Source organism: Sylvia atricapilla, chromosome 17, assembly GCF_009819655.1.
Source record: "Sylvia atricapilla isolate bSylAtr1 chromosome 17, bSylAtr1.pri, whole genome shotgun sequence".
NCBI lineage: Eukaryota > Metazoa > Chordata > Aves > Passeriformes > Sylviidae > Sylvia > Sylvia atricapilla.
In genome coordinates this window covers 5,043,645-5,071,213 of record NC_089156.1, presented here as the reverse complement: position 1 = coordinate 5,071,213, position 27,569 = coordinate 5,043,645, and the positions used below count along the sequence as shown (strand labels likewise).

Sequence of the window (27,569 nt, the reverse complement as noted above, 5' to 3'; positions counted from 1 at the left end):
TTCTGTGTGTGTCACACCTGCTCATACACACCAGTGGGGGAAACAAGCACTAAACCCATTGCTGATCATTCTGAGAACATGGGAGTAGATTCCTTGTGCTGAGCATTCCGCAGCTGGAGACAGAAATCCACACATTCCTCATCCCTCAATGCTTGACAAGGTGCAAGGGAAAAAAATGCTCTAACGAGATGTTAAGTACTGAGACTGCTGTTACTGTTTTCACACTGATTTTTACTTTGCAGTAGTGCCTCAAGAGGACTAGTTCTGTTCTCCTGAAAGAGCTGGAATAGCTCTAGAAACTCTGGCTGAAGTTCTTGTCATCACTCTCTGCGAGCAAACGTGACAGTCACTGCAAGCCCAGCTGGGCTGAACTTCATTGATAGTTAACACTGTGTTTGCTGGGTTGTTTAGATATTTGTATTTAATACAATGTGTAATGATTGGCATATGCAAAGTGTGCACTGTTGTGGCTAAAGTGATGTGAACCCCCATAGTGGGGGTTATTTGGAGAGGCTGCCTCAAGACACCTCAGGGTTCCTCACACTGTGACAGCCTCTCCCTTCTGTCAGTACAAGAAGTCTTGCAAAGATCAATCTTTTAAGTGCCTAAATGAGATGCTAAAAATTAGGTAGTGTGAAAATTTTGTCGTGCACTACTCATGTTTCAGGCACAGCCTGTCTGAAGTGAGCCTGATCTGATTGTGAATCCTGCCATAAAGCTGTGCAGCATCTCAGGATAACAGGGAGCCTCAGCTGAGTTTCCTTGAAGGAACTGCTCTTGAATGCCTTGTAGAAGGAATAAATATAGTTCATTTGGGGGGAAAAAAGGTAATTGTAGAGGGTTCAAACAATACAATAGATTTTAATTAAAAATAATTATCTAAAGAGCAACCTGACCACATTGTTGTAACCAAGGTCACTTGGGTGTTACAGGATTTTTCGTATGTGCACAAAGTTCCATCATTTCAACCTTTTGTGGGCTCCTCCCTGTTTGCTCCACTGAAGATCCTGCCCAGCCAGTGCCTCCTACCTCTGAAGATTCCTGATGCCTGCATCTTCAGGCCTTCTTGGGCTGTTCCTCCGAAAATTGAACAACTTCCATTGCCACCTGCAGCCACTTTCATCAGAGATGGCTACAAGTAAGTACAGCCTTGGAGAAATGGGTCTGCCAAGCCCATGCCTAAAGCTGAGTAACTAAAATGGTTGTTTTTATTGACAGTGCTTTAACCTGCAAATGTATTTTAAACCTTTTAGGTTTGTCCTTGACTGAGATCAAAAAGTTCTGATAGCAGGAACATTTAACCCCAGCTTTGGCAGTCAGAGGAGTGTTACAGTGTATGTCCACTCTCAGTGCTTTTAAAAGAACAGGCACATGCAATGCCTGAATTAATGGTAATTTCTGATACAGGGAAATATTGTAATTCAACAGAAACCACAAGTCTTGGGGAACAAAATGAATGCACTGAACCTATCACATCTCTGCCCTCCCATTTCCATGTCCAGCCTCCTGCCAGGCTCCCTTGTGTCACTTTGAGCTCCAGCCTGGTGATCTCTGGTCCTGGCGATTCCATTTGCCCTTCTGAGGGCTCTGGAAATGTTGAGTGGCCCTGTGAGAGCTCCCAGTCTGTGTTCCCATGGGAGTTCCTCTGAGCTCCTGTGGTGTCCCTGAGTGGGGCCATGGGGAGCTGCTGATCAAACAGACATTGGTCCATGTCCTGTCCTGTCCCACCCTTCCTGATACCAAAAGAGGAGAGTGCTGTGACCTACAGGAAACCACTGACATTCGTTTTCAAAGCTTGGAATCTTCACTCAGTTCTCAGAAATTAGCAATGTTTATGGACAAAATTCATTGCTGGAGGTTTTGAAAGCTAGCAAGAATTTGCACCATTAAATTAATAAAACCTCTTAAAAAGCATAGTAATAGTACAAAGGTCTCCTGCTGCACTGCTTCATTTCTAGAGAAAGCAGTCTGTATCTTTAAATCAGTCTGTAAATCCTTTAAATCAGTCCTTTTTCAGCCCCAAAGGGTCCTTCAGTGTTCTCAAAAGAACTGGAAAGAAGAAATTGTACACCCTTGATATAGTGCCTAGGGAGCAATTTAATTCTCAGGTTTTTTCATAATAGTAACTGATGCACCGGGCCTGAGCTGGTTATTAATTTCAGGTATTTGTTGGGGGAAAAAACCCTTTCATTTTCAATCTAATCCAATTAGAGTGAGGATTATTACTGCAGGCTTCCGACAGAGTGGTGATTGCCAATCAGGGTTTCTAGGTCACCTTTTCTTATTAGTCTGAGGCACTCACTCTGCTGCAGCTCCACAACTCCTTCAGACCCTGCTTCATTATTTTCTCCTCTGCTGCTTTGAGCTGGACACACATCAGTTCAAGGTAATAAAATGATTGTAAGGAAAGAGGTCTTCAGTGTTTTCCTTTTCAAGTCACTAATGATAGGTGGGCATTCAAATGATAGTCCTTTCCAATAGCACACAAAATACACTGTGAGGACAGACAAACATGGGAAAATTCTGTTTCCCCTTCCTTATCCAGAGACTCATTGAGTTCTTACACTCTCTCCTCATTCTAATATGTAATTAATATATTACAAGTAAGCAGATGAGAAGTGATGTGGAAAGAGAAAAGTAGGATCTTTTTCTTTGATTGGCCCCTTATTACCTGTTTCTTGAAATGAGTTCTTGCAGATGGAAGACAGATTTCATGGGAATAGTACCAACTATTCTGTGATCACCTGAATTTGGCAGGAAATGACAAAAAACAGAGTAATAAAACCCAGTCATGAATGGAGATGACCCAAAAATACGATTCTTAGCTTTACTGGACCAAGACTTTGTAATGGAATGTATCCCATTGTGCCACAGACTGTGTAATCCAAAATGAGGATTGGATTTGTAGAATATAAACACATAGAGTGCGTCCATGAGGTGACTTCATGTATCAGAGCCACATCTATGACTTGTGATAGCTATTTCAAGTGATCATTTCTAAAATAAAGATTTCTATCTCTCTGAAATACTTTCATTTCTACTAATCTGTGTCTCTTTACAGATAGTGGTGTTTAAAATAAAAGCTACTATTCTTCCTTTTTTCCCTAAAAAAGTTGCAAGCATTATAAGTCTTGATCATTTATCTAGAGATTGTTCTCAAGAGCGTTAGAGTTTTAGGCCATGAGAATAATCTTTAAGAGGGTGAAGTGATACTTTTTATCATAATGATAAGAAAACAGTAGTGCTCGAGGTGGGAATTCTGAGTTCTGTTGAGAGCCATGAGGCAGGGTTACGAGCAGAGCGTTCTTTAGCGCAGTTTCAATGAGTCCCTTCAGGTATTATAATCTCCTTGTATTTAAAAGATGCGCTTTGACAGAAGGGCTCTGTGTTCCCATCCCTCCCCTGCAGCAACGTGCCCAGCGTGGGCAGCCTGGCGGACCAGGACTACCTGCAGATGAGCACGCCGCAGATGAGCACTCCGGTGACGCTCAACAGCGCGGCCCCCGCCAGCAACAGCGGCGCAGGGGTGCTGCCGTCGCCGGCCACGCCGCGCTTCTCGGTGCCCACGCCGCGTACGCCGCGCACGCCCAGGACTCCCCGCGGCGGGGGCACCGCCAGCGGCCAGGGCTCCGTCAAGTACGACAGCACGGACCAGGGCTCCCCCGCCTCCACGCCCTCCACCACGCGGCCGCTCAACTCGGTGGAGCCGGGCACGGTGCAGCCCATCCCGGAGGCGCACAGCCTCTACGTGACCCTGATCCTCTCCGACTCCGTGCTCAACATCTTCAAGGACAGGAACTTCGACAGCTGCTGCATCTGCGCCTGCAACATGAACATCAAGGGCGCGGACGTGGGGCTGTACATCCCCGACTCCTCCAACGAGGATCAGTACCGCTGCACGTGCGGCTTCAGCGCCATCATGAACCGCAAGCTGGGCTACAACTCCGGGCTCTTCATCGAGGACGAGCTGGATATTTTCGGCAAGACCTCGGACATCGGCCAGGCTGCAGAAAGGCGACTGATGATCTGCCAGAGTAACTTGGTCTCGCAGATGGGAGAGGGAGCCAGGAGGAGCCAGGAGCCTCCCATGAGCCTCCTGCTGCTGCTGCAGAACCAGCACACGCAGCCCTTCACCTCGCTGAGCTGCCTGGATTACATGGCCTCCAACAACCGCCAGACGCTGCCCTGTGTCAACCTGAGCTACGACCGGCTGCAGGCTGACAGCAACGACTCCTGGGTGGAATGTTTCAACGCCCTGGAGCAGGGCAGGCAGTACGTGGACAACCCCACGGGGGGCAAGGTGGATGAAGCCCTTGTCCGAAGTGCCACTGTCCATTCCTGGCCTCACAGCAATGGTATGGGCATAGCTGAGCCTTTTGACTCTGAATGTTTTGTGACTTCTGTAAATTTGTTTAGTTGTGACCCATGTAATCTTTATGTGGGAAATGACAGGACTGAAAATATGCTAGAGATAAAGTAGACTTCTGAAACCTTTAAATTACTTCTAAAGTATCAATACTCTAGTTGTCCTCAGATTTTGTGGCCTAAATTGGGTATGAGTCTGTGGAAGTTCACAAATCTGAAGCAAATTCATGTATTTGGGGGAAGGCAAAATTAGAGGCCCTTTTTTACTTTGGAGGAGGGTGGAAGCAGTCAGCAGGAAAGAATTGCTCTGTTTGAGTTAGGGGGAAGAAGAGGAAAAGGTAACCAAGGAGGGGGGAAATTATAATTAAATATCACTTGTTTGTATATTGAAGGTGCTCTAACATCTTAATACCTGAGCTGGACCCCAGTGGTACTGAAATGTCTGGGTAAAGGCCTGTGGTGACAGCATTGTATTTGAAAATGCCACATTGAGTGCCATCCAGCTAATTAGAATTGTCCAGATTCCATGGGCGGTGTGCAGAGCAATTCAAGGAACAATCCACAAAAGCTGTTGCTGTGTCAGAGGGAGTGCTGTTGGCCCCTGAAGTGATTGCTGCTCCTTGTCCCTTGCAGTGCTGGACATCAGCATGCTCTCCTCCCAGGACGTGGTGCGCATGCTGCTCTCCCTGCAGCCCTTTCTCCAGGATGCCATCCAGAAGAAGCGGACGGGAAGGACCTGGGAGAACATCCAGCACGTGCAGGGACCACTCACCTGGCAGCAATTCCATAAGATGGCAGGACGGGGGACCTACGGTACCTACTTGGGGCTCTGTGCCAAGTTAGAGTGCAGCTTCCTAGAAATGGGCACTTTGTCCTGGAAATGTCAGGAAGGGGCTCTTCATACAGCTTGGGGTCATGCAAGGAGCTCTTCACAGAGCTTTAAAGTGCCTCAAAAGGCCTTTGTGACACTCTGGTGATGGTTTTACCCCTCCAGGTGACGCAAATTTATAGGGAGCAGAAACTGTGGGTGAGACTCAGACCAAAGCTGGTGTAGAGGAGCAGAGGGAGCTGCTGAAATCAGCCACGTCATAATGGGAACATTTGATGTGTGTGTGAGCTCTGCAAATCCAGAAAAACTGGGAATGCTTTCTCCACACAGGTTCCTGTCAATTTAATGAGAAGTTTTAGTTCAGTATCTCTTGGCTGTAAGTGGCACTTCTGTAAAGTACAGAATAACAAACCAGATTTTGTCTGTGCAGGTTTGCAGAATAACAACATTTCAGTCTGTATTTCTTGCTTGCAGTTTATTTCAGGCTTAACCAGCGCAGTCTGGTTTAATGTTTTTCCTACAGCTCCACCACACTTTACTCTCTGTTGGTATTTGATAAATTGCTGCTTTCCTTGGGGCTGGGACAACTGGGGATAACTCCAGTTCCTGTCTAAAGCTGTTGTGCCCCACCAGGAGCACTTCTGATAATTTTTCCAGCATTTGTAATTTGAAGAGTTAGGATTTGCCAATTGTTGCCAGAGAATAGCACCAAAATTCCCATAGAGTGCAGAGCAGAACCTTTGATGGAAAGTCAGTGAATTTTACTGGATGCTGACTTTTTAATAAAGTTGAATTATATTCTGCAGGAACTACTGGGTATATTTTAACTTGACATTTTCAGCAATATTTCTTCTACTGAGGCAGTATCTGGGAGACACCCTGTTACACTGGATAATAATCCTCTCTGTGGGGACAGCAGTGCTTGGAGCACATCCTATGGAGAGGGGCAGGAGACAATTTTTAGAATTATAATAACTTTGTATAGTATTATATACCTGGGAATGAATTTCTCTAAGCATCAGTAATTTTGCACAACCAGTGGAGGTGGATGAAGAGCTGTAAGGTCAGATTTTGTGTGTTCCTGTTATTGCCTGTGATTGAACAGGAGCTACTGGGCTGCGGTTATGGATATGACAAAAGAAAACCATGAGATGAAGCCTCGGGAAGGGCAGTACATGAGCTTGGAGTACACTGGGAGATGTTTTATTGCAGCTTTCTAGGAAAGTTTAAGTGGTGCTTGGATCAGCTCCCTCCACTTTGGCCAACAACTTTGATTATACGACATTCCTTTAGTACAATATAAATCTTTCGTCTCCTTTATTAAATATCTTTTCCAAGAAGAAAGGCTGGGAGCACATGGTTTATCAGGCATGGCATACCCTTGATAGCCATTTCCACTCCATGATAAACCTGTAGGACACTCAGAACAGCAAAGGATGAGTGATTTCCCATATTCCTGTAAAAGAACCCACTTCCTAGGCCATCAGAGACCCGCTGCATATTTTAACATTTTTTCTTTATTTGTTCTTTGTCCTGTGAAGGCTCTGAGGAATCTCCTGAGCCTCTCCCGATCCCAACGCTGCTGGTGGGCTATGACAAGGACTTCCTGACAATCTCTCCCTTCTCCCTGCCCTTCTGGGAGAGGCTTCTGCTGGACCCCTACGGGGGCCATCGGGATGTCGCCTACATCGTGGTGTGTCCGGAAAATGAGGCCTTGCTCGACGGAGCCAAAACTTTCTTCAGGGACTTGAGTGCTGTATACGAGGTTGGAAAGAGGGACCACACTAAATTATTGCTTCTTAAGTGTCATTGCTGCTCTAGTGCATGTCCACAGGGAGAAATCTGTGGGGTTTAAAGTAACGACTATTTGAAGAAGGGTTTTTTTTTTTAATTTATTTTGAGGGCTTTCTGCACTTTCGGAGTCCAAGAATGCTGTCTGGACACTGGGATTCTCTGGGCATTTTGAGGTGTTTGTTGCTGTCTGCTCTTCCCAGCACACGTTCATTTCACAGAGGAGGCAGCAGTGACATTAATAGACCTGCAGCCTCCCAGTGATGGCCCAACCACACCTAAAGAGCAAGGAGCACATTGAAGAAGCTGCTGCTTTCTCACAGTTGCTAGGCTGGGGATAAAAGCATTTATTTCTTTAGCGTGTACTCCCCAATATGTCAGAGTCCTTTGTAACCTTAGTTTTGCTCAAGCCAACAGATAAACGTAACTCATATTTTTTAGATATTTATTAAGAAGCCCCGAGCTGTGTGCTGAGAATGAGAGGCTTAAGCCACAAACCAGTGTCTGTAACTTGCTGGGGTGGTTGGCATCTCCTTACGGGCGTTTGTCCTTCCCTCCCCTGGCAGATGTGCAGACTGGGGCAGCACAAGCCCATCTGCAAAGTGCTGCGGGACGGGATCATGCGGGTGGGCAAGAGCGTGGCGCAGAAGCTGACGGACGAGCTGGTGAGCGAGTGGTTCAGCCAGCCCTGGGGCTCCGAGGACTGTGACAATCATTCCAGGCTCAAGCTCTACGCCCAGGTCTGCCGCCATCACCTCGGTGAGTGACATCCCACGGCCCTGGGGACTGTGGGGGGCAGATGCCAACCCACAGTGTGCAGATTAGGGTCTGTTTAAAAATCTAAAAGATATTACATGGTTTTATCTTAAATTTTCCCATGTTAAATTTGCCTGCTTCAGAAAGTTGTGTTGCTTGTCACTCTGGGGATTGTGTCAGAGGTTCGAATTCTTATCTTTGTAGAAAAGTCAGTTTGGTATAAGGTGTTTGTGTATCGCAAAGATCACAGAATGACAGTCTGGTCTGGTTGGAAGGGACCATAAAACTAATCCTCTTCTGCCCCCTGGGATGCTTTCCGCCAGACCAGGTTTTGCTCCAAGTCCTCTGCATCGTGTCCCCGAATACTTCCTGGGATGGGGCATGTGTTCCACACAAGGCTGAAGGTGTCCATGGATGTGGTTTATTAGTGCTGACACATCACACCTGTGTGACAGAGCCATGTCATGGTGGCCTCCAGTGTAAAAGTGTATTTTTAGGAGAGGGGAGGTCACTGGCACTCTGCAAAGGCAAGGAATTAACACAGGGGCAGAAGAGAAAGGGCTGGTGTCCTTGGTGCCTTGGGCCTCGGTCTGCTGTGTGTGGATCCTTGGAACCACATGACCCTGAAGGCACCTTCTCCTCTGGACCTCATGCAGGATTATTTCCCCCCTGAAACAGTGAGACTTTTAACAGATCGGTCTGGTTGGCTTTGTTATGGCACCCTGCCCTGTTCTGTATTACACCAATGTCAGGAGCACTTGTTTGGTGAGGGTCTGGTAGAACCTGAGAATGTGGAAGTGTGTAACATCTCCTGGGGTAGGATCAGCTGACTTCTCCTGGCTGAGTTCCTGGAGTCACCTGATTTCAGCTGGGGACAGACATGGCTGTTTCCTCCCAGAATGATCCAGAGTCAATATATATTGTGTGTGACTGAGAATTGGGGTCTTAGCATGAGACACAGGAATTATAGCAAGCTGAGAAATTATTACAATGCTACTGAAGTACCTCAGGCTTCCCTGTAGAAAGAGGCAGCATGTGCACAGCCAGGTGAGGAACTGGGCTGCTCAGTTCACACCTGAGGTGTCTGGCAGGGGCAGCATTGGAAACTTCCCCTCTGGTGATTTACACCACCTGGTGGAGCAAATAAATAATATACATTCATTTATCACTGTGGTATCTCACAGCAGAAATAGCTGCATCAAAGTTTGCCATGATTGTAGCTCAGATATAAATGACTAAGGTTTCCAGCCTGACGGAGATAACCTGTCAGAGGCTGTAGAGCTGAGCACTGTACAATGCTGGTATTGCCACACACTTTAGCCAGAGAGCAGAACGTGTCAGTACCAGCTTAAAGTCACAAAGCCCTGCAAAGCCCTTGGCTTTAAAGACGATTGATTCATATCAGTTTGAACTGACACCCTGAGAAATGGATTTCAGAGCAAACATTGGTCATGGAGATTCCATTCTCTTAGCTCTTGTATACTCTTAGAATGTTGTAAAAGTGCAGGAACATCATCTGAGTTGCAGCTTGATGCAGATTCCTTTGATCTGTCTGCCATTAATCCCTCTTTCCGTGCCGTTCCAGCACCTTACTTGGCCACCCTGCAGCTGGACAGCAGCCTCCTGCTGCCCCCCAAGTACCAAACGCCGTCTCCGAGCCAGCCGCAGGCAGCTCCCGGGAGCTCGGGCCCCGCTCCCTCCGGCTCCTCCTCGTGTCTCTCGGCCGCCGCCGGGGCCCCAGCCACGGGCAGCTCCTTCAGCTCCACGCCCAGCGCGGGCACCACGAGCCTTCCCGCAGGGAGCGCGTCCTCCTCGGGCTCCTCGGTGCCACAGCTGTCAGCGTCCTCGGCCACGCCTGGAGCCAGCCAGATGGGCACGTCCTCCACGCCGGGCTTCAGCGGCGCGGCCGGCTCGGGGCAGAGCGGCCCCGCGGGAGGCACGGCCGAGCGCCCGCAGGGCAGCACGGGCCCCGGCGCCGACGCCGAGCCGGGCCCCAGCCTGCCGCAGCAGCAGCAAGAGGGACAGGAGGGGTAAGTGAGGCGCTCACATGGCCCCAAGTGCTGCTCACTAGTCCCCTGTGCTGTGCTCAGACAGCCTCCAAGCCTTAGGGAAACCCTTCCAAGGAGAGGCGCCTCTGACAGGTGCAGCGCAGTGAGCAGGGCTTGTTCCCGTGTGAAGCAGTCACTGACAAACGGGAGCTGGAAAAAACACTCCTCCCCATTTTCATCACAAGAATCCCAGCCTGATTCAGCTGCATGGATGTGGAGCTGCCTTAGGACCCTCCACCCACCCTGTTCTTGCAGCACCAGGAGCACATGGGGTGTGTCAGGTCCTGTGCCACACCTGTGGCTTGGCACTTGCAGGTGCCCTATGCAGCAAGTACCCCATGCCTCTTGCTCCATCACACCTGCAACATTAACAGATGCAAAATGCAAGCCATGGATTTTTTTTTCTACTTTTTTTGCAGATGTTGCAGGTGTTGTTTTGCAAGCAGGCATACTGTGAGGTCAGGAGACACGACTGTAGTCCTGTTACTTTAAAATAAATTTGGGCAACACAACCTTTTTAAAGACTTCATTATGAATAGCCATCCATCACATAAAAATTATGAAAAGGATTTTTAGCATTGTATGTAAGTAACTTCCTGAGGCAGCATGTTTTTCATTACTCTCATAATAATGCACATTGCTGATAGTCCTGGTGTGTTAGGGAGGGAAACGCCCACATCCTGCTGTAGCTGGGCTTGTCCTTGAGACATCTGTTCCCTGATCTGTGCAAAACACCCTTTGAGCAGCTGCAGGGGCTTTTGACAGAGGCTGAGCTGCTTTGATCACTTACAGATGTTGAGCCTCTCTCTCCCGGCTGAAGCATGGGAGGAGCATTTTACCAAGAAATTAAGAAATAAGTAAGAAAATAAGTAAGAAAGTAAGAAATTCTTGATTGCTCATTCTGTTACCAGCGGAGTCTTCCCTGGGCCTGAGCAGGATTCCAGGCTCCATGAATTGCTTTGGTACTTCTAAATTCCTTCTCTCTCCCTTCCACCTCTCCCAAATGCAAACCCTAAACTGCACCAAAACCCAGACACGCACCCACACGAAAAGACACATAGCTAAGGAGTCAACTTTTCCCTATTCTTCAGGTATAATCTGGTCAGATTGCATTCGGTGAGATGCTGTTAGATTGTATGGTAGCTTTGATGCCTAATGAACCCCAGCTATTTCAGATTAGGAGCTCCTGTGAGCACAACTCATCTCAATGGCTGTCCTCATGGGAATTAGTTTTGCCCCTGGACATCAGAATTCCTCATGCTTTCCTTCCCCTGGCTCAGCCTGGCCCCAGAGAGCAGCAGTTCTCACCGTGTCCTCTGCCCGCAGCGCGTCGGAGCGGGAGCGGATCGGGATCCCCACGGAGCCGGACGCTGCGGACAGCAACGCCTACCCCCCCTGCCGTGGTCATCTACATGGTGGACCCCTTCACCTACACTGCCGACGAGGAGTCTGCCTCCACCAACTTCTGGCTCCTGAGCCTCATGAGATGCTACACAGAAATGTTGGACAACTTGCCTGAGAATATGAGGAATTCTTTCATTCTCCAGGTAATTCTGCCTTCCTCTGTATCCTCACGCTGAGTCTCTGTGTCGCAGCACACCTGGGATATGGACACTGTGCTAAAAGAGATACATGGGAGATAATGCATGAAACGTAGGTGGTATTTACAAATTATTTTGTTGACAGTACAAGTCTGTATATTAAAACAAGCCCTTGTGTTTGTTTTGATGAGGAAATTAATTAGAGCAGCCACAGTATCCCTGCATTGAATATGTCCTGTGGTTCCAGCAATCCTATCTGCTCAATGGCTCATTCCAATTAAGTTGTAAACTCGAGTTGCCATTGCCAAAACTGGCCAGTTCCTCCTTTGATTACTGTACATGTTGTTTGCTGTTTATATTCCCTTGATTTATACTCTCTAATCCAAAAGAAGTATGTGAAGCCAGACATTTAATGTATAACTATAGTATTGTTATTATCTGCTTCTTAAAAATAACTTAGCATGTAACTTGGCATATAAAAACAGTTACTTACTATGGAATTGGTGAAGAATTGAATTTGTGCAGCCAGAGGCAGCTCTTGGCCTCTTGCCCAGGCTGGCTGCATTTTGCCAGGCCTCCTGTCAAAGAGGCTGAGCCTCAGTAAGTGTGGGGGGAATGGGAGGCCAGAGGGCACAGGCAGGAACAGTGTGGGAAGGATTTCTATGCACCTTACCCTTGTCTGCTCACTTTAGTTTAAAGATATTTCAAATTAGTTAAAAAATAATAAAAGTTTGGAAGTTCTTCTAGGTGTCTAAAGGTGGGCATGGAGAACTGGTTTTTTTATAAGTTTTGACCTCATTGTCCCCTGAAAGGATGGGGGAAACGGTCACCAGAATATTTCAGGCTTGGGGATGAACTGAAAATCAGATGCACAACTTCCTATTGTGGTAGGCTGCCGGCAGCTGATTGATCTAGACCTGGAGACACTAAAACCAAACAGCCACTGATACCACGGTGTCTAAAACACAAGAACAGTGTAACCTCTGCACTGCCATTGGAGCTGAGGCTGTAGCACACTGACCCTTTTTCTCAGTGCTGTTTGTTTCTACATTCACTGTTTGTTCCTCAAAATTCATTTTGCCAGTTGAAGTCAAAACAGCAATTTTCTCTAAGTCAAGGGAAACATGATCCAGTTCCAGCACTGTATTCTCACAGCTGTACCACGGCACACACAACATGCAGTTACTTCAAAATAAATCAAACCCAAATGCTTGCAGCTTTATTACCATTCCTGTACAGAGGGGAAAGGCTCAGCTTCTGAAATCCTTGGGTAAAGCTGGCTTTTAAAAACACACAGGCACATTTAGTAAGCAGAATGTGCTGCCAAGGTTCTGAAGTTCAAGCAAGAACTGTAAAGCAGTAAAAGTTTTGTGACACTTAACTTTTATTACTACTGAAAATATTTGTTGAAAGAATCTGTTTGAGTCTTGTAGTGTTGGCTACAATGTAAATGTTCTATATTGACAGTTTCTGCTCCAAAGATCTCACTGTAAAAGGAAAGACGCTTTAACTGCCACAAGTGGGACTTGTACAATAAAACCAGTAGATAAAAGTGAGGTTACAGGGATTTAATTTTGATTTTAAAATAGGTTTGATCCAAAATCTGGGGTTTTGTCATTCTTTGTTTCCTTCTGAAGGAGTGTTGTGCCATTTCTCCTTCTTGCTTTTGTTGTGTAGTTGCATCTTAACCCCCAAACTCATCTCCCAGGCAAATCTCCCTGTACCTCTGGTTCTTGCTGGTTGAATCTGTGATGCCTTGTGGGCTGCTTCCATGACTTTCTGAAACAGATGGAACTGAGCAGCAGCTGAGACTGCTGAGCTTCCACTGAGAACTAAACTGAAAAGGGGAAACAAAATCACACAAAAGGGGAAACAATCACACTCTATACCCCTCTCTAAGGATGACACCATAGTGCCAATTCCCACAAAGGCAGCAAACAATTCCCAACCCTGATCATGGGCCATGGAGCCAAACCTGTCTGAACACAACCTTCAGGGATTGTGTGGTTCAGGCCCACCTGCAAGTGAAGGTGTTGCCCAGAAAAACGCTTCTTAAAAATTCAGGGTATTTGAATACAAGTGTTTGGGTTTTATGGAATTAAATTCACTGTCATTGTGATGGAGGTTTTGTCCCAGAGAATGCAGTCCCTGCCTGCTGCAGCCAGTCCTGCCAAGGGACCTGAAATGTGAATTGTGGAGCATCCCAAAGTGTGCTGGGTGTTCAGTGACTAACGACTGTGTGGATCTGGTTGGATATTAATGAGCAGCTCCTGGAAGCCTCTCAGCCCTGTTTTATTGTCTGTCTGAATTCCACAGATTGTGCCTTGCCAGTACATGCTGCAGACAATGAAGGATGAACAGGTTTTCTACATTCAGCACTTGAAGTCTCTGGCATTCTCTGTGTACTGCCAGTGCAGGAGGCCCCTGCCCACACAGATCCACATCAAGTCCCTCACAGGCTTTGGGCCAGCTGCCAGCATTGAGATGACCCTCAAAAATCCTGAGGTTGGTATTGGTGGCAAGAAAATCAAAGTCTGTTCATAAACTGTAACCACTTTTCTCAAATATCAAAGAGTAGAGAAAATACTTGTTAGGGGATTTTTTTTCAAGGTACAGAAGACAATGATATAAAGGGAAAAGGCAAGCCAATATGGAATAGAAAATAGTAACAAAAACATAAGGCTGACTTGCTTTCAAAACATTTTAAGCTTCTGGTTTTGAGTCATAAAGTAAAAGGTTAAAATGTGAAAGAAGAGAAAATGAAGATTGTTAGTTTGGGTTCTGAGTCATTTTGTGGTTTTGGTCTGTAGTGCTCAACCAGAGTTTAAACCCAACCTTTATTTCTATTCACATATATATGCATATATATGAAATAAGTTCCTGTGTCTAATTGCAGATGTTATATTAATTCCCTGAGGTAATGGAGAAATCCCCCTCTTCGATGGGCTTATCTTTTATCTGTTTTAAACTGTAAATATTAAAGTCCTGATTCTGGAATTTCAGGGATTTCAAAGGAAGAATAATCCATCCTGCTTTCTATGAATGTTTTGCATTTTTTAAAAGATAACTATGAATATTTTATTTAGATCTAATGGACCAACGAAACACTTAAACACTTACCTTGGCATAAAGAGCTGCTTGGGAGGTTTAAAAACCTACTTGCAAAACCAAACCTTTTGCCATTTATTTATTGCATTTAATTAATCTCTGTTTATTGCATTTTACACATTTGCTCTCAGTCTGCACTGCGGACTCCCAAACTTTGCTGAAGAATTAAGAGAATACCCTGACCATTTTTTAGTTATGGAACATGTCTGGTGAGGCCCCTCCTCTGTGTTCTCCAGGGAGGAGTTCCAAGGCAAAGATGGGTTTGGGGTGCCCATGTGGGAAGCAGCTTTGCAGAAGATGACCTGGAGGTCCTGTTGGAACTGATGGATGCTCCCAACGAGCAGCAGTTGGGCTGCTCTGGGAAAGTGCTGCAGCACAACCAGGAAGGTGCTTGTCCTCCTCCCTTCTGGGCTCTTCAGAACAAGAAACTCAGATGCACTGGAGCAAATCCAGCCAAGGGCCTAAAGATGATTAAGGGACAGGAGGATCTGACAGCCGAGGGGCTTTAAACTCCTGCCTGTCTCAGAGACTGGTCCAAAGACTGCTTTCATACCCCAGGTTACTTGTACATAAAAAAAAAAAAAAATCTTTAGATAAGGTTTGAAGTGCATCAGCTGTAACTGGCAGCAGTGAATTGTCTATAACCTCCTTTTTCCCAGTCTCCCTTCTGACTAGGAATGCTTTGAATTTACTCATTGTTTCAAGCTTGCCTGTCTCTGTACTCACTGCCAGTTTGTGTGTGTGTGTTCCTTGTGTTCAGTAGTTTCTGATCTATCTGCTGATGGTTGTGCTGACTCTGTTGCAGAGGCCCAGCCCAATCCAGCTGTACTCACCTCCTTTCATCCTGGCCCCCATCAAAGACAAGCAGACAGAGCTGGGAGAGACGTTTGGAGAGGCCAGTCAGAAATACAACGTGCTCTTTGTGGGGTACTGCCTGTCCCATGACCAGCGCTGGCTCCTGGCGTCCTGCACCGACCTGCACGGGGAGCTGCTGGAGACCTGCATCGTCAACATCGACCTGCCCAGCAGGTACTCACTGCCCTTGGCTTCTCCCATGGATCCATGCCTGGAGTCATCCCTCACCAGCTCCTTGCACTTCCCTTCCATCCCCTTTCTTGCTCAGGAGATCGTGCTGGTGTCACAGTGAGAACATTTCAGTTGGCACTTTTAGATCTTCAGATCTGCACAGGTGAAAGTGACTGAGTTACACTTGTTTGACAGTTTGTTTTACAACTGTTTTGCTTACAAATCTTCCCTTAAGGAACACCCGGTGTGTTGCTCAGCAGTTTGATGGCACTGCAGTAACAGTACTGAAAGCAGACACATAGTTTTTCTTGTTAGTAGTAGTAAAAGGTAAGTTAGGGACTGCCCAGAGCTCTGTAGAGGGTAGACAGAGACATCATTAGAGAGAACAGAAATCTGAATATCGTCCCTGATTCTCCTCTCACTGTTGTTTTTGATTCCTTGCCCTGCAGGTCAAGGAGGAGCAAGCTGTCTGCACGGAAGATCGGGCTGCAGAAGCTGTGGGAATGGTGCATTGGCATTGTGCAGATGACATCCCTGCCCTGGAGAGTCGTCATCGGGCGCCTGGGCCGGCTGGGCCACGGGGAGCTGAAAGGTGTGCAATTGTCAGGGCTGCCTCTCTCAGGGTCAGGGTGTGGGACAGGGGGACCCGGGGTGCAAGGCAGGATGGCTCAGGCCTGATCACACACCTTTCAAACTCAGAAATTGAGAGTGATAATCACATAACAACAGAATTGTTTATGTTGGAAAAGCCCTCTGAGCTCATGAAGTCCAGCTGTTGCCCAGCACTGCTGAGGCCAGCACTGATCCGTGTCCCCAAGTGCCACATTGGCACAGCATTTGAACGCTTACAGGAATGGGGACTCAGCCATTCCTCTCAGTTTTGTGTCACCTGCAGACTCACTGAGGGTGCGCTCTGCCATCACACAGTGGCATTAGATGGGGTAAATTTGGCTTAACCTTCACAAGTCTTGTCTCTGCTTCCTAGAACCATGACCTTACCAAAGCTAAACAAGGTTTTCCAAATTCTATCACAGGACTGTTGTTTATTTTGCCAGAGTTTAGTGAGGGCAGACATGGATGGGAAGCCAGATATCCAGGCTTCCCAGGTAGTGCTCCTTAGAAGTTTATAATCAACATCAGAGCTGCTGAAGCCCTTTCTCTCCCTTTGTCCCCATCATTGTCTTGACACTGATGCCCACTTGACCAAATGGATCTGGGTGTAAAGTACTGGCAGAGAAATCACCAGGATCCTCCAAACTGGAATTTCCTGGGCCATGACAGCATGGATTACAGGAGAGCTGGCTGCAGTCTTACCCAGCACTGAATTACTGTATTGGTCTCCATAAACTTTTCCTTGTTTGTGCCCTGGGTCTGATGCTACTCTCTTGTGGTGTGCAGGATTTGCACACTGTCCTTCTAAGGGAAGTTGGGGGCCTTGTCATGTTAGAAAAAGTTCTGAACGAAGTTATCCTGACACAGAAATACAGACAGGATTCAGCTGTGATTCTTCAACTTAAACATCACTAAACAAACAAAAAGGTCTTGGAAAAAATGTATTGAATAAAGGAAAACCTGTGGAATAAAACATTCCACAGGAACTCCTCTAACACCCAGTTTGTGGGCCCAGACCCCTTGTGTGTATAGAAGTAATTCCTGGAGAGTTTGGGATTAGGGAAGTGCCAAGTGTTGGGGGTGTTTTGGTGTTTCCAGGCAGGTGCTGGCTCTGCATCAGCTCTGTCCTCCCACGGTGCTTTTCCCTTGCAGACTGGAGTATCCTGCTCGGGGAGTGTTCCCTGCAGACAATCAGCAAACAGCTGAAGGAGGTTTGCCGCATGTGCGGCATCTCCGCAGCAGATTCCCCCTCCATCCTCAGTGCCTGCCTCGTTGCCATGGAGCCACAGGGATCGTTCGTGGTGATGCCAGGTATGTTTTGGCCAACACAACTGTTCTTGTGTCACATTTCACACTTAGGTACAGTAATCTCGGGATTTCTGTGAAGGACTTGACTAGCATGGCTATGTGTGGCAGAAAATAGGTTGAGCCAGTGGAATTCCCCAAAATACCACGGAGAGATGCTATGGGGGGAGAGGAGCCTCCTGAGGGAAGGTGACTGTGGGGTGTTGCCCAAGTGCTGATCTGTCCCCTGAGCTCAGGCAGCCCAGTTCCCATGGGCTGGAAGTGGTGTCACAGACATCCTTCTGCATGAAGGAGGCTGCAGTGGGAATCAGTAGGAGCCTGTGGAAATGGGAATAAGGCCCACTTGCCTTCTCACTTGCCTCATCACATGCTGAAGTTATTTAGAGAGTTCACTTAGAAGCAGCAGTCCATGGGCTTAAATTGAAGTAAAATTTAATGCTGTGGTCCCTTTGTTGTTTTACCTAAGCATATACATTTTAATGTATGTGGTGATACATCCTTAACATATCCTTACAAATCACTCGGGGAGTTTTTAGGTTTAGAAAGAAAAGACTAATATAGAGCAGAATTAATTGAGCTTGAAAATTACGTATCATGTTGAATATTTTCAAAGCAGAGATTTTGTAATGTGAGAAAACAGATGGCAAATGAGGCTTTTTCAATATCACAGTAAAACACAAAGAAAGACCCAAATCCTGCAACAGAATTTTTTCCCTTTAGATCCTGACACATAATTAGGTCAACAGCAAGCAGAAATTAGGTTAAAATTGAAGGTGCTGTTTAAATTCTGCTGAAGAAGGTGTCTTTGCATTGACTATTTGCACCTTCCAAGTTAATTGTTGGTGGATAATTGAGTAGAATAGAGGAGGAGGAGATAGAAACTTTATTGTTTTATGGCTTTATTTTTGTGTTTGTATTCATATCGACCAAAGTGGGGTGTATTCCATAATTCTACAGAGATGTGTGTGAAAAATCAATTTAACTCACTCATTTAACAAGCAAATATTTGATTAAGGGGCAGCAGAATGACAGGGGAGGTGGGGCTGGTGATGTTAAAGTCAAGCTCTTGGAGCAGTGTAATCTTGTGAAGATAAGGCCCTTCAGCTGTGTCTGTGAGTTTGCAGAGCAGGTGGGTGGGCAGAGGAGTCCCGGACACAGCTCCTGTGTTTGGAGACCATGCAGTGACCCCTGTGCCGTGGTGTTTGTCCCCACAGACGCGGTGACGATGGGCTCGGTGTTCGGGCGCAGCACGGCGCTCAACCTGCAGTCATCCCAGCTCAACACCCCCCAGGACGCCTCCTGCACACACATCCTGGTGTTCCCCACCTCTGCCACCATCCAGGTGGCACCTGCAAACTACCCCAACGAGGATGGCTTCAGCCCCACCAATGGTGAGTGAGGGGGGAAGCCCTTGGGGCCTTGCCAGGGCATCAGCAGAGCTGAGCTGGGCAGGAATAAACCCCTGAGGGGGCCAGGGTTCTGCACAGACCCCACAGCACCCCAGCAAGGGAACCATGCAGGGCTTTAGCTACAGGGGACACTGTGCTTTCCCTGAGTGTGTTTTCAGAGTCACACTGGTTTATACCCACTGGGGCAAGGACCAGCCAATGCACCAAGTGGCACAGATCAGAATGTGCTTCGTCTTGTTGTGACTTGCTCAGGCCAGCCCCTGTTTTCCAGTCGTGCTTCACGTTGTGCCCTGTTGTGTGCAGAGCTGACAGGAAAGAGGCACTTGTTGTTGAGTAGGGAAAATATCCCAACCTGAGATTTCCTGATGCCTCCAGAGTGCATTTACACTGAACCTGCAGTTTGAGTCAGCCAGACTCTGGTTAATGCTTTATATCCAAATAAGCATTTTCCTGCTTTGTCCCAAATCCTTTAAATGAGTGCAAAGCAATTAAAGCCAAGAGTAGCTACAAACACGTACAGTGGCTGTATTAATGAGGAGGGCAGTTGGGTTAGAGAGGAAGGCAGGCTACTGCTTTTAAGGCTTTGATCTGTCCCTCCTGGAATGTCCCAGGGCCTCTGAAGTGAAGTTGCCCCTCTCAATCCCTGTCCCAGGAGGCACTGGGATCCCTCCCGAGCACAACAAACATTAACCTGCATTAACCTGCCCGTTGGTGCTGCAGATGTTAATTAGAGTCAGGTACAAGAATAGCCTTTTCCAAAATGGTGTTAAATTTAATTTTCTTAACTCTGCTCTACTTAATGATTAAGCTCCTTCCTATGCCATTAGCCAGCTCATTTCTGCTCTGGGGGCCAAGCAGAGCATGATATTAGCTCTGGTTTGTTTACTGAGGCTGTAGGACACAAGTTAATAAACTTCAGTTAAAGCATTGCTCTGGCAATCCAGAGGTTCTCTTTGGGAGATGAAGGAAAATAACCACCTGCCTGTTTTAATACTGGGGTTTCAGGTGAAATTAGTTCAAGACACACATACTTTTTCATTTTATACAGAATAAATTCATCTTTTTCAAGAGAAATTGTTATTTATTATATGTCGGATGCATGACTTCTATTTAGGGCTTTGTGTTTTAGTATAAATTTGGTTGCAATTCTAATTAATGCAGTTAATTCAGACAGCTCCCATTGTCCCTGTCTACCCACTAAAATGTACTTTAAATGTCATTATACGCTTGTATTTCTTCCCCTGCTGAGAAATCTGGGTAAGAAAAACCCCTCTAAACCATATTGTGATGTTGTAATTTTTGGCTCTATATTGATGGTGCCTTATCCTTCTGTCCTGTAACTTACTCAGGGTATTGTAACCTGTGTGAAGATGATGAGTAATGGAATGCACAAGGCAAACACATCTTCCCTGTATCTTTAGCCCTCCCCACATATTAACATAAACCAAATTAATCCAGCCAGTTATGCTAATGAGCTGTGTGGAACTCCTGAGATGAAAGTGGAATATGAAGGCTGAGTTGTTGGGGATCCTGGTGCAGTGTCTGGAAGGATCACGAGTCCCTTGCTGTGAGCAGGCCTTTGCTGCCCTCACGGATTCCGGGGCAGTTTCCCTGGAGCTGCCAGGGCTGTTCCCGGGGTTGGAGCTGGTGTGCAGCTCTGGGAGCCTGAGGAGCAGCACTTGTGGCAGCAGCACATGGAGCTGTGTGTGATGATTCCAAGTGTTTTTGTTAAGGGGACTTTATCTAACTGTACAGAAGTGTCACTTGTTCTGTTACAAAATTTGGTCTGGATTTTATGGAGCTGCTGCAATGGGAATTCTGTTCACTCTGTGGCCACTGCTAAAATTCATTATCCGAATAGCTGCCTGCCAACTCTCCCTTTCATGTCTGTGTGGTTGCAGTCAAGGGTTCTAAGGGGGATTAAACAGTAAAGTCTTTATCTCTGCTTTCATCTATCTTGGGAGTATGTAAAAGAAAAAAGGGAATGATAATAAATTAAAGGGAAAGGTAATAAATTATAAACATTTCTTGGAGAAAAGAGTATAGCACATTGAAAATTATTCTCCTTTCTTTTCCTTTTCAGATGACATGTTTGACCTCCCATTCCCAGATGACATGGACAATGACATTAGAATTTTGATAACAGGGAATCTTCACTCTTCACCAAATTCCTCCCCAGTTCCTTCCCCTGGATCACCATCTGGCACTGGAGTGGGATCTCACTACCATCACAGTAGGGTAAGGCTGGAGCACCATAAGGCACACACTGCTTGAAATAAAATACAAAGACCCAAACCCTCCAACAAAGTCTTTTTCCTTTAGATCCTGACACAACAATTAGGTCAAAGCAAGGAAAAATAAGGTTAAAATTGAAGGTTAAATACTGCTGGAGGTGTCTCTGCATTGGCTGTTTGCACCCTCCAAGGTAGCTGTTGGTGGATAATTGCAGGGGAGAGCGCAGGAGGAGAGCAGCTTTATTTTTGTGTGGCACAGCCATAACTGATGATCCTACATGGATTTAAACTGTACTCATCCATTCTTTCCTGGAAAATCCTGTGGAATGTCCCTGGCACAAAGTGACAGGTCTTTGAGAGAAGGGAAGCTGTGACAGTCCTGTTCCCATGGATTTCAGGGGAGGCAAGAGGGAGAGAATTCTCCCAGTGATGAAACTCTGCCCATGGAAACTCCGCAGGTGCTGGATGGTTATGCAAATGTTGTTTTCTTCAGAATATTTAGCCCAGAGCACACAGCGTTTGGGAGTTATTTTTGTTTGAAGTGGCTTTTATAAAGTCAGTTCCAACATCAGTGATTACTTAAAATGCAAATTATTTTTGGTAATTCAGGTTATTTTTTTTGAATTGGCATAGCTTGGATCAGGTTTGATGGAGCTCTTTCACTCCTACATTTTATCATTTAAGACTGAGTTGTTCTCTTAAAATGGTTTCCATCACAATTAGGTAGAAGTTTTATGCTTCACAGGTTTCTATGAAGTTTTGTTCTAAAAATATTAAGTTAAAGCAGTAGCATATTACTTCTTCACTAAATAATGCAGTATTTCATGAGAGAAACAGGGTAACTTTTATACCATTTTTGACATGTCAGTGAGCCATCTTGAGGTCAGAATTTCAACTCCTGAATGTGACTAACTAAAAGGGGTGCAGTAGTTTCCCTGGAAGTAGAAAGTCGTACCTGTATTTTCCTTGCAGACTCTCCAAAATGCCTCAGTGCAGCTTTAATACAATCAGTGGGGGAGAAATGCCTCCTGCCTCAGCCACAGAAATGCTAATCCTGCATTTTGTGAGCTCAGTCCACAACCACCATGTGTGGATTGTGCAACTCTCCCATCAAAGGCTTGATAACAGCACATTGCTGTCCCAGTTATTCCAAACTGGTGTGTGGGCAAATGAAAACTTCTAAATTCTGCTGCCAAACCCTGCAGCCATAAATCACAACTCCTCTCCCTCTCTCCCCGCAGTTCCCTCAGCAATCCATTCTGTACCACGTCCATGCAGAGCTTGCTTTCAATAGAGCTTGCATCCATTGGGAGCAGTCCTGGGAGGTTCATGGCCTGTGCCCAGAGCCCTGGACAAGCCCCTTCCAGCTGAACCTGAGTAATTCCCATTAACCATTAAGCCAGGCCTGGTAATTGCAGTGTAATGTTTGGCTTTAGCAGAGCAGCAGTGTGTGATCATTCCCCCGTGGGCCCAGGGTCATGGCAATAATTGATGGCTGGGCACTGGCCCCGTGTGCTGGGCTCCCTGTGCCTGCTCCAGGCTTTTTCCTTGGATTCCTGTCCAGACCCACTGGAACGGATTGGCAGGGAGGGATTTGTAATTGAGCTGGTTTCTGTGCAGTGGAATCTTTGCCTTTTTTTTTTTAACCTGTTGACATTTATGGATGAAGTGAACTGCTCTCCCAGCTGTTGGGGAATCTACAGCGCTTCTGAAACATAAGCCTGGAGAACCAGCTACAGGGGAATAAGGCAGGGCCTGGATAACTTTGACTACTATTCCTGACTGGCTAAAGGAAGGCTCATTTGTCACAGGACAGTAATTAGCAAATGAAGTCACGGTTCCAGGAGTGGGGTGTATTGACAACACCCTCTGAGCTGCCTTTTCTGTCTTGCAGAGCCAAGGTGAACGTCTCCTCTCCAGGGAAGCCCCCGAAGAGCTGAAGCAGCAGCCTCTGGCTCTGGGATACTTTGTGTCCACTGCCAAAGCGGAGAACCTCCCGCAGTGGTTCTGGTCCTCCTGTCCTCAGGCACAGAACCAGTGTCCCCTCTTCCTGAAGGTCTGTCATGTTCCACATGGAGCACTCATTATCCATTTCCATTACCATGCCTGTAAAAGCTGCAGTTGGGAGTCTGTGGTGTCAGAGTGAACCTGAGCCCTCTCACTCCAGAACTGCAGAGCTGCAGTCAGTTTATTCAAAAATGTTACCATTAATTTGGAAATACACGTGGTCATGTGGGGGGTTCAACACAGAATTGCTGACTTCCCATGCTGCCCTGAGGTGATTGACAATGGATTTTTGGGGGAATCTTTTGCAGTGCCTGCTGTATAAGGAGTTAATTTTTGCTCTTTCACTTTGCACAGGCCTCTCTCCATCACCACATCTCTGTAGCGCAGACAGACGAGCTTCTACCTGCCAGAAATTCTCAGCGAGTTCCTCACCCCCTTGACTCTAAAACTACATCTGATGTCTTGAGGTAACACCCTTTAGGTTTTCATTTCTGCCCTAAACATTTGGGGACTGAGCTCAGAGGTTTCCAGCCTATCACAATTACTTATCAGTTTTATCAGCACATTTTATCCCTGCCATGCCCTATGTGTCTCAGGGCATTTCCTCCTCCAAGATGCCAGAGCAGGGCTTTGAGGTGGAATTCTGTGGGTTTCCCTCTGCTGTGCACAACGGTGCCAGGGAAACTCAGAACAGCTCAGCTTTGCCATGGGGATATCATGGTTTGTTTGCCTCCACCCAGACTGCCCTGTTCCTCTGGCATCTAATCTGAGCTGTGCCACTCATTACCCTAGCTCACGGAACCAAATGGATTTGTAGGAGATAAAAGCACTGCCTGATGCCACTGTGCTAGGATTGGGATATAAAGGAGACACTGTTTCTGAATACATACAAGGTGTGTGTTTCATTGTTCAGGATATTGTGGGCCCTGTTTGCCTCCATCTTTGGGGACTGAACACAGATCTGTGTATGAGAACACACACTTTGGGACACCCCAGTAAACAAACAAACATCATCAGAGAACAGGAATGTCTAATCTAAGGAAATTGGGGGCGTAATGTTCTAGAAGATCTGAATTTGCATCCTCTTAGAGGACTGAGCTCTCACAGGTGTCCCGGGTATTGAGTAAAACAAGAATGCAGTGGACAGGGAAAGGATGAGATGCAACAGACACAAGTTACAAGAGGAGAAATTGCAATTAGATACAGGATCACAGGAACAGTGTGAGCAAATACTGGCACAGGGTGCCCAGAGAGGTGTTCGATCCCCAAGGCCTTGACAGCAGTGGCATTTGAACCACTGTGAGTCCAGAATCTGTGTGTATTTTGGAGGGCTTCTTGCAAATAGTTGAGATGTAACAAAGCTAAACGCTCCTGCTTTCAGTGAGGTTCCTCCTTTAGCAGCACACTGGCAGCTCTGTCAGGGTGTAGGTTCACTGACAGACCCCCCAGGGCAGGCTGTGATGTGTGTCCTTGCTGTGCAGGTTCGTGCTGGAGCAGTACAACGCGCTGTCCTGGCTGACGTGTAACCCGGCCACGCAGGACCGCAGCTCCTGCCTGCCCGTGCACTTCGTGGTGCTCACCCAGCTCTACAACGCCATCATGAACATCCTGTAGGACACAAGCACTTGTTCTTCTGGCTGCTTCTCCCCTCCGCCCGGGAACGTGCCACCACCTGCAAAGAGCTCCGTTTGCTTCTCTTCAGACCAGTCCTGTGTTGTGCTTCTGTTCCTCCAAATGTGAATTCTGCAGTGTTCAAAACTAAACTACCCATTAACATCTCTGGCAGCTTCAGTCCAAAATCTGGGAACATCCAAGAACAGTGAACACAGTAACCTCAAGCCAGTTTTAGTTTGGTGGCTCGGTAACGACTGGTCAGCGTGATTCTTTTTTTTTAATATTTTATTTTTTTAAGGAAGACTACAGGATCTTTTTTGCATTAGGAACTGATAAAGACCCACGAGCAGTGTCAGCCCTGCCAGTAAAAACCACCTTGTAGTGACCAGTTTGGGTGTTTCGTTGTTTAATCGTCATAAACTGGGACTTTGCAGGAGGAAAAAAACCACAAACACAAAACCACACAGTTGTAGTCTTGTATAAATATTGGAGTTTTCTGTCTACCTGGAGTTCCTGTCAGAGTGGATTGGGATGAATGCATGCATTTGTTACCTGTCCATGTAGATATGAATGGTCTGGAGATACTTTATTTATTTTTAGGTTTGGGGAGGGGAGGGATTAAATTATAAAGGACCAGGAACAGTAGAAATACCTTAAAAATCCAGCTCCGTTCCTCTGTAGGGTTATTTATCTACAGACCTCTCACTCTTCTGCCTGGAAATCAAAAGTGAAGCTCATAACAATCAAAGTTTGGGAAGGGACGCATGTTCTGGTAAGGGTAGCTCGTATTTTAAAGAATTCTCCCCTGTGTTTAGCCTGGTTAAAGCAAGGAATGGCCAGTGTTTAATGAAGGATAACACTACCTAAGGGAGAAGAGTGAGAGGGAGGTAGGGAGGAAAAATACTTTAAAGCCCAGTATCAGGGCAAGTGGAAAGTGGTAAATTAATCTATTGTAGAGCTATGATTGAAATATATTTCCAGTAAATTTAGTGATGCTAGAAAAGTATTTACTGAAAGCCAAGTCGCCCTTTAATTCTGGGCAGACTCGTCCATGTACATATCCAAAAATGTGGTTTTTGTTTACACTAAATCAGTCACAAATCTGGTGTATTTTTTCTGACTATAGGAATATTATTTCAAAGAAATAATTTTTAAAAATTATATCATTAAATTAGTACTTGAAGTTACACCACTGTGGTGGCAAAGTTACTTTGTTTAATGAAATGATCGCCATTGGGAAGGTTAATGGCTAATTGAAGTATTTTTATGACTCCTTCATTCCAGGCTCCAAGGGGGTCCTATTCCAGCCCCATTCCCTCATTTCTGGGGGTGCACTGGGCAGCAGGAGGGGGCCAGGGTCAGGCACTTGGATCAGGCTGGGTGACCCCTCCCCTGGCTGTGAAGAAAAACTACCAGGTTTAGAGTTCTTCCAAAAGACTTTCATGTTCTGGTTAAAAAAAATGAAATTCTATGATTTTAAAAAGTATTTTTCTTGAGATAATGTAACATTTAAAACAAATTATATAAAATAATAAAAGAAAAAAAAAAAAAGAATTGCTTGTGTAATGAGAAGGTGAAGGCAGGAGAGGAACCTGTAAATGGATTATTTCCTTCCCTGCTCCACCCCTCCGTGTGGATGTCCTCTTTGCAATGTATAGGTTAAAAAAAAAATCTGATATCAAACCATTTGTATCTAATGTGTACAGTGTAAAATTGACTTTAAAAATATTGCAGTACTATTTTTTCTTAATCAGAAAAGAAAATTCTCAAGGCCTTTTGAAGAGCATAAAAAGATGAAGATTGTAAACTTGTATAAAAAATTTAACTTGGGGAGGAAAAAAATGTAAAGTAGACATTTGTAATCTTTTACCATTTGGGGGTTATTTGTTCCCAGGATTCATCTGAACTTTGGATTATTATTTTGCTTATTGTTTTTAAATGGGCCGTTTTTATCCAGGGGCATTTCTTCCCCACAAACCTGGTTCTAAGCAAAAATTAGAAATTAAAAAAAGGGCAGCAAGGAGTAGTTTTCATCTGGTGTCTTTTATTTAATTTTTTTAAGTTAAGAGAAGCTGGTGACATATTTATACGTTTTTGTGCAAAATAAATGAATGGCAATAGATTTTAAAGAAAAATCTTATGTACTTCAGTGTGAAAAGTTCTGTATAATATTTCTCTTAAATATGCATTATTTTACTTGTGAGTTTTTTACTGAATTAATCTGAAATGTACAAGCCCTGGCTTTCCTACAGAGTGAAGAAAGTTATTATTTTTTTTTTTTTTATTTTTAACTTTGGAAAATCATGCCTAAATCAGAATTATTACAGTTGTTTGAGCTAAAGGGAGTGGGAGGGTGGGGAATGTCCAGCATGCTTGTATGTATATTTCAGAACCTTTTTTAAATGTAAAAGCTGTACATTTCTGGGGAGTTCTGAATTTCTTTTTGTTTTCTTTTTTTTTTTTTTTTCCTCTGAGCATTTTGCAGTGAGCTTCTTTTATATATAGCCGACAATTTGAAAGAAAACAAAAAAAAATGTGAAGTTCATTTTAAATCTACAGTATATCGCTGGTACAATACACTAAAAAAAGACTTTGATAAAAAGAAACAATAATAATAAAAGACCTCCATTTTAAATGTCATTCATATATACCTTGTGGATGAGAGCTATATACTTTTACACACTTTTTTAGATGAATAAATTATTGAATTACTGAAACTGTTGGTGGAGGTTTTGTCTTGTATTGAGCTCTGAGTTTTGGCATTCCCTGGGAAGGAATTGCAAGGTGCAGAGCCAGGGATGTGAATGGAACCAGAATGAAATGTTTCAAACCATGGCTGTTGTTGGGTGTCAGCGATGCCAAGGATGGAAAATCCTGACAGAGGGGTGGGTGGGAGCAGCCTGGGCTCATCCAGTGCCATGGGA

The 27,569-nt window shown here is 45.5% G+C and overlaps 1 protein-coding gene across 1 annotated transcript in view; it reads left to right on the top strand.

Moving 5' to 3' along the window:
- Positions 1 to 27,362, top strand: part of MED13L (mediator complex subunit 13L) — a 185,504-nt gene extending 158,142 nt beyond the window's left edge. Inside the window, 17 exon segments of the mRNA XM_066331362.1 lie at positions 933 to 1,138; positions 3,409 to 4,355; positions 4,999 to 5,178; positions 6,736 to 6,959; positions 7,552 to 7,744; positions 9,327 to 9,771; positions 11,116 to 11,179; positions 11,181 to 11,336; positions 13,647 to 13,835; positions 15,244 to 15,467; positions 15,914 to 16,056; positions 17,229 to 17,387; positions 18,596 to 18,772; positions 20,874 to 21,028; positions 22,919 to 23,080; positions 23,386 to 23,498; positions 24,513 to 27,362. Coding sequence (XP_066187459.1) covers positions 933 to 1,138; positions 3,409 to 4,355; positions 4,999 to 5,178; positions 6,736 to 6,959; positions 7,552 to 7,744; positions 9,327 to 9,771; positions 11,116 to 11,179; positions 11,181 to 11,336; positions 13,647 to 13,835; positions 15,244 to 15,467; positions 15,914 to 16,056; positions 17,229 to 17,387; positions 18,596 to 18,772; positions 20,874 to 21,028; positions 22,919 to 23,080; positions 23,386 to 23,498; positions 24,513 to 24,645 — 3,870 coding nt within the window. The 3' untranslated portion in view covers positions 24,646 to 27,362.
- The last annotated feature ends 207 nt before the right edge of the window (positions 27,363 to 27,569 follow it).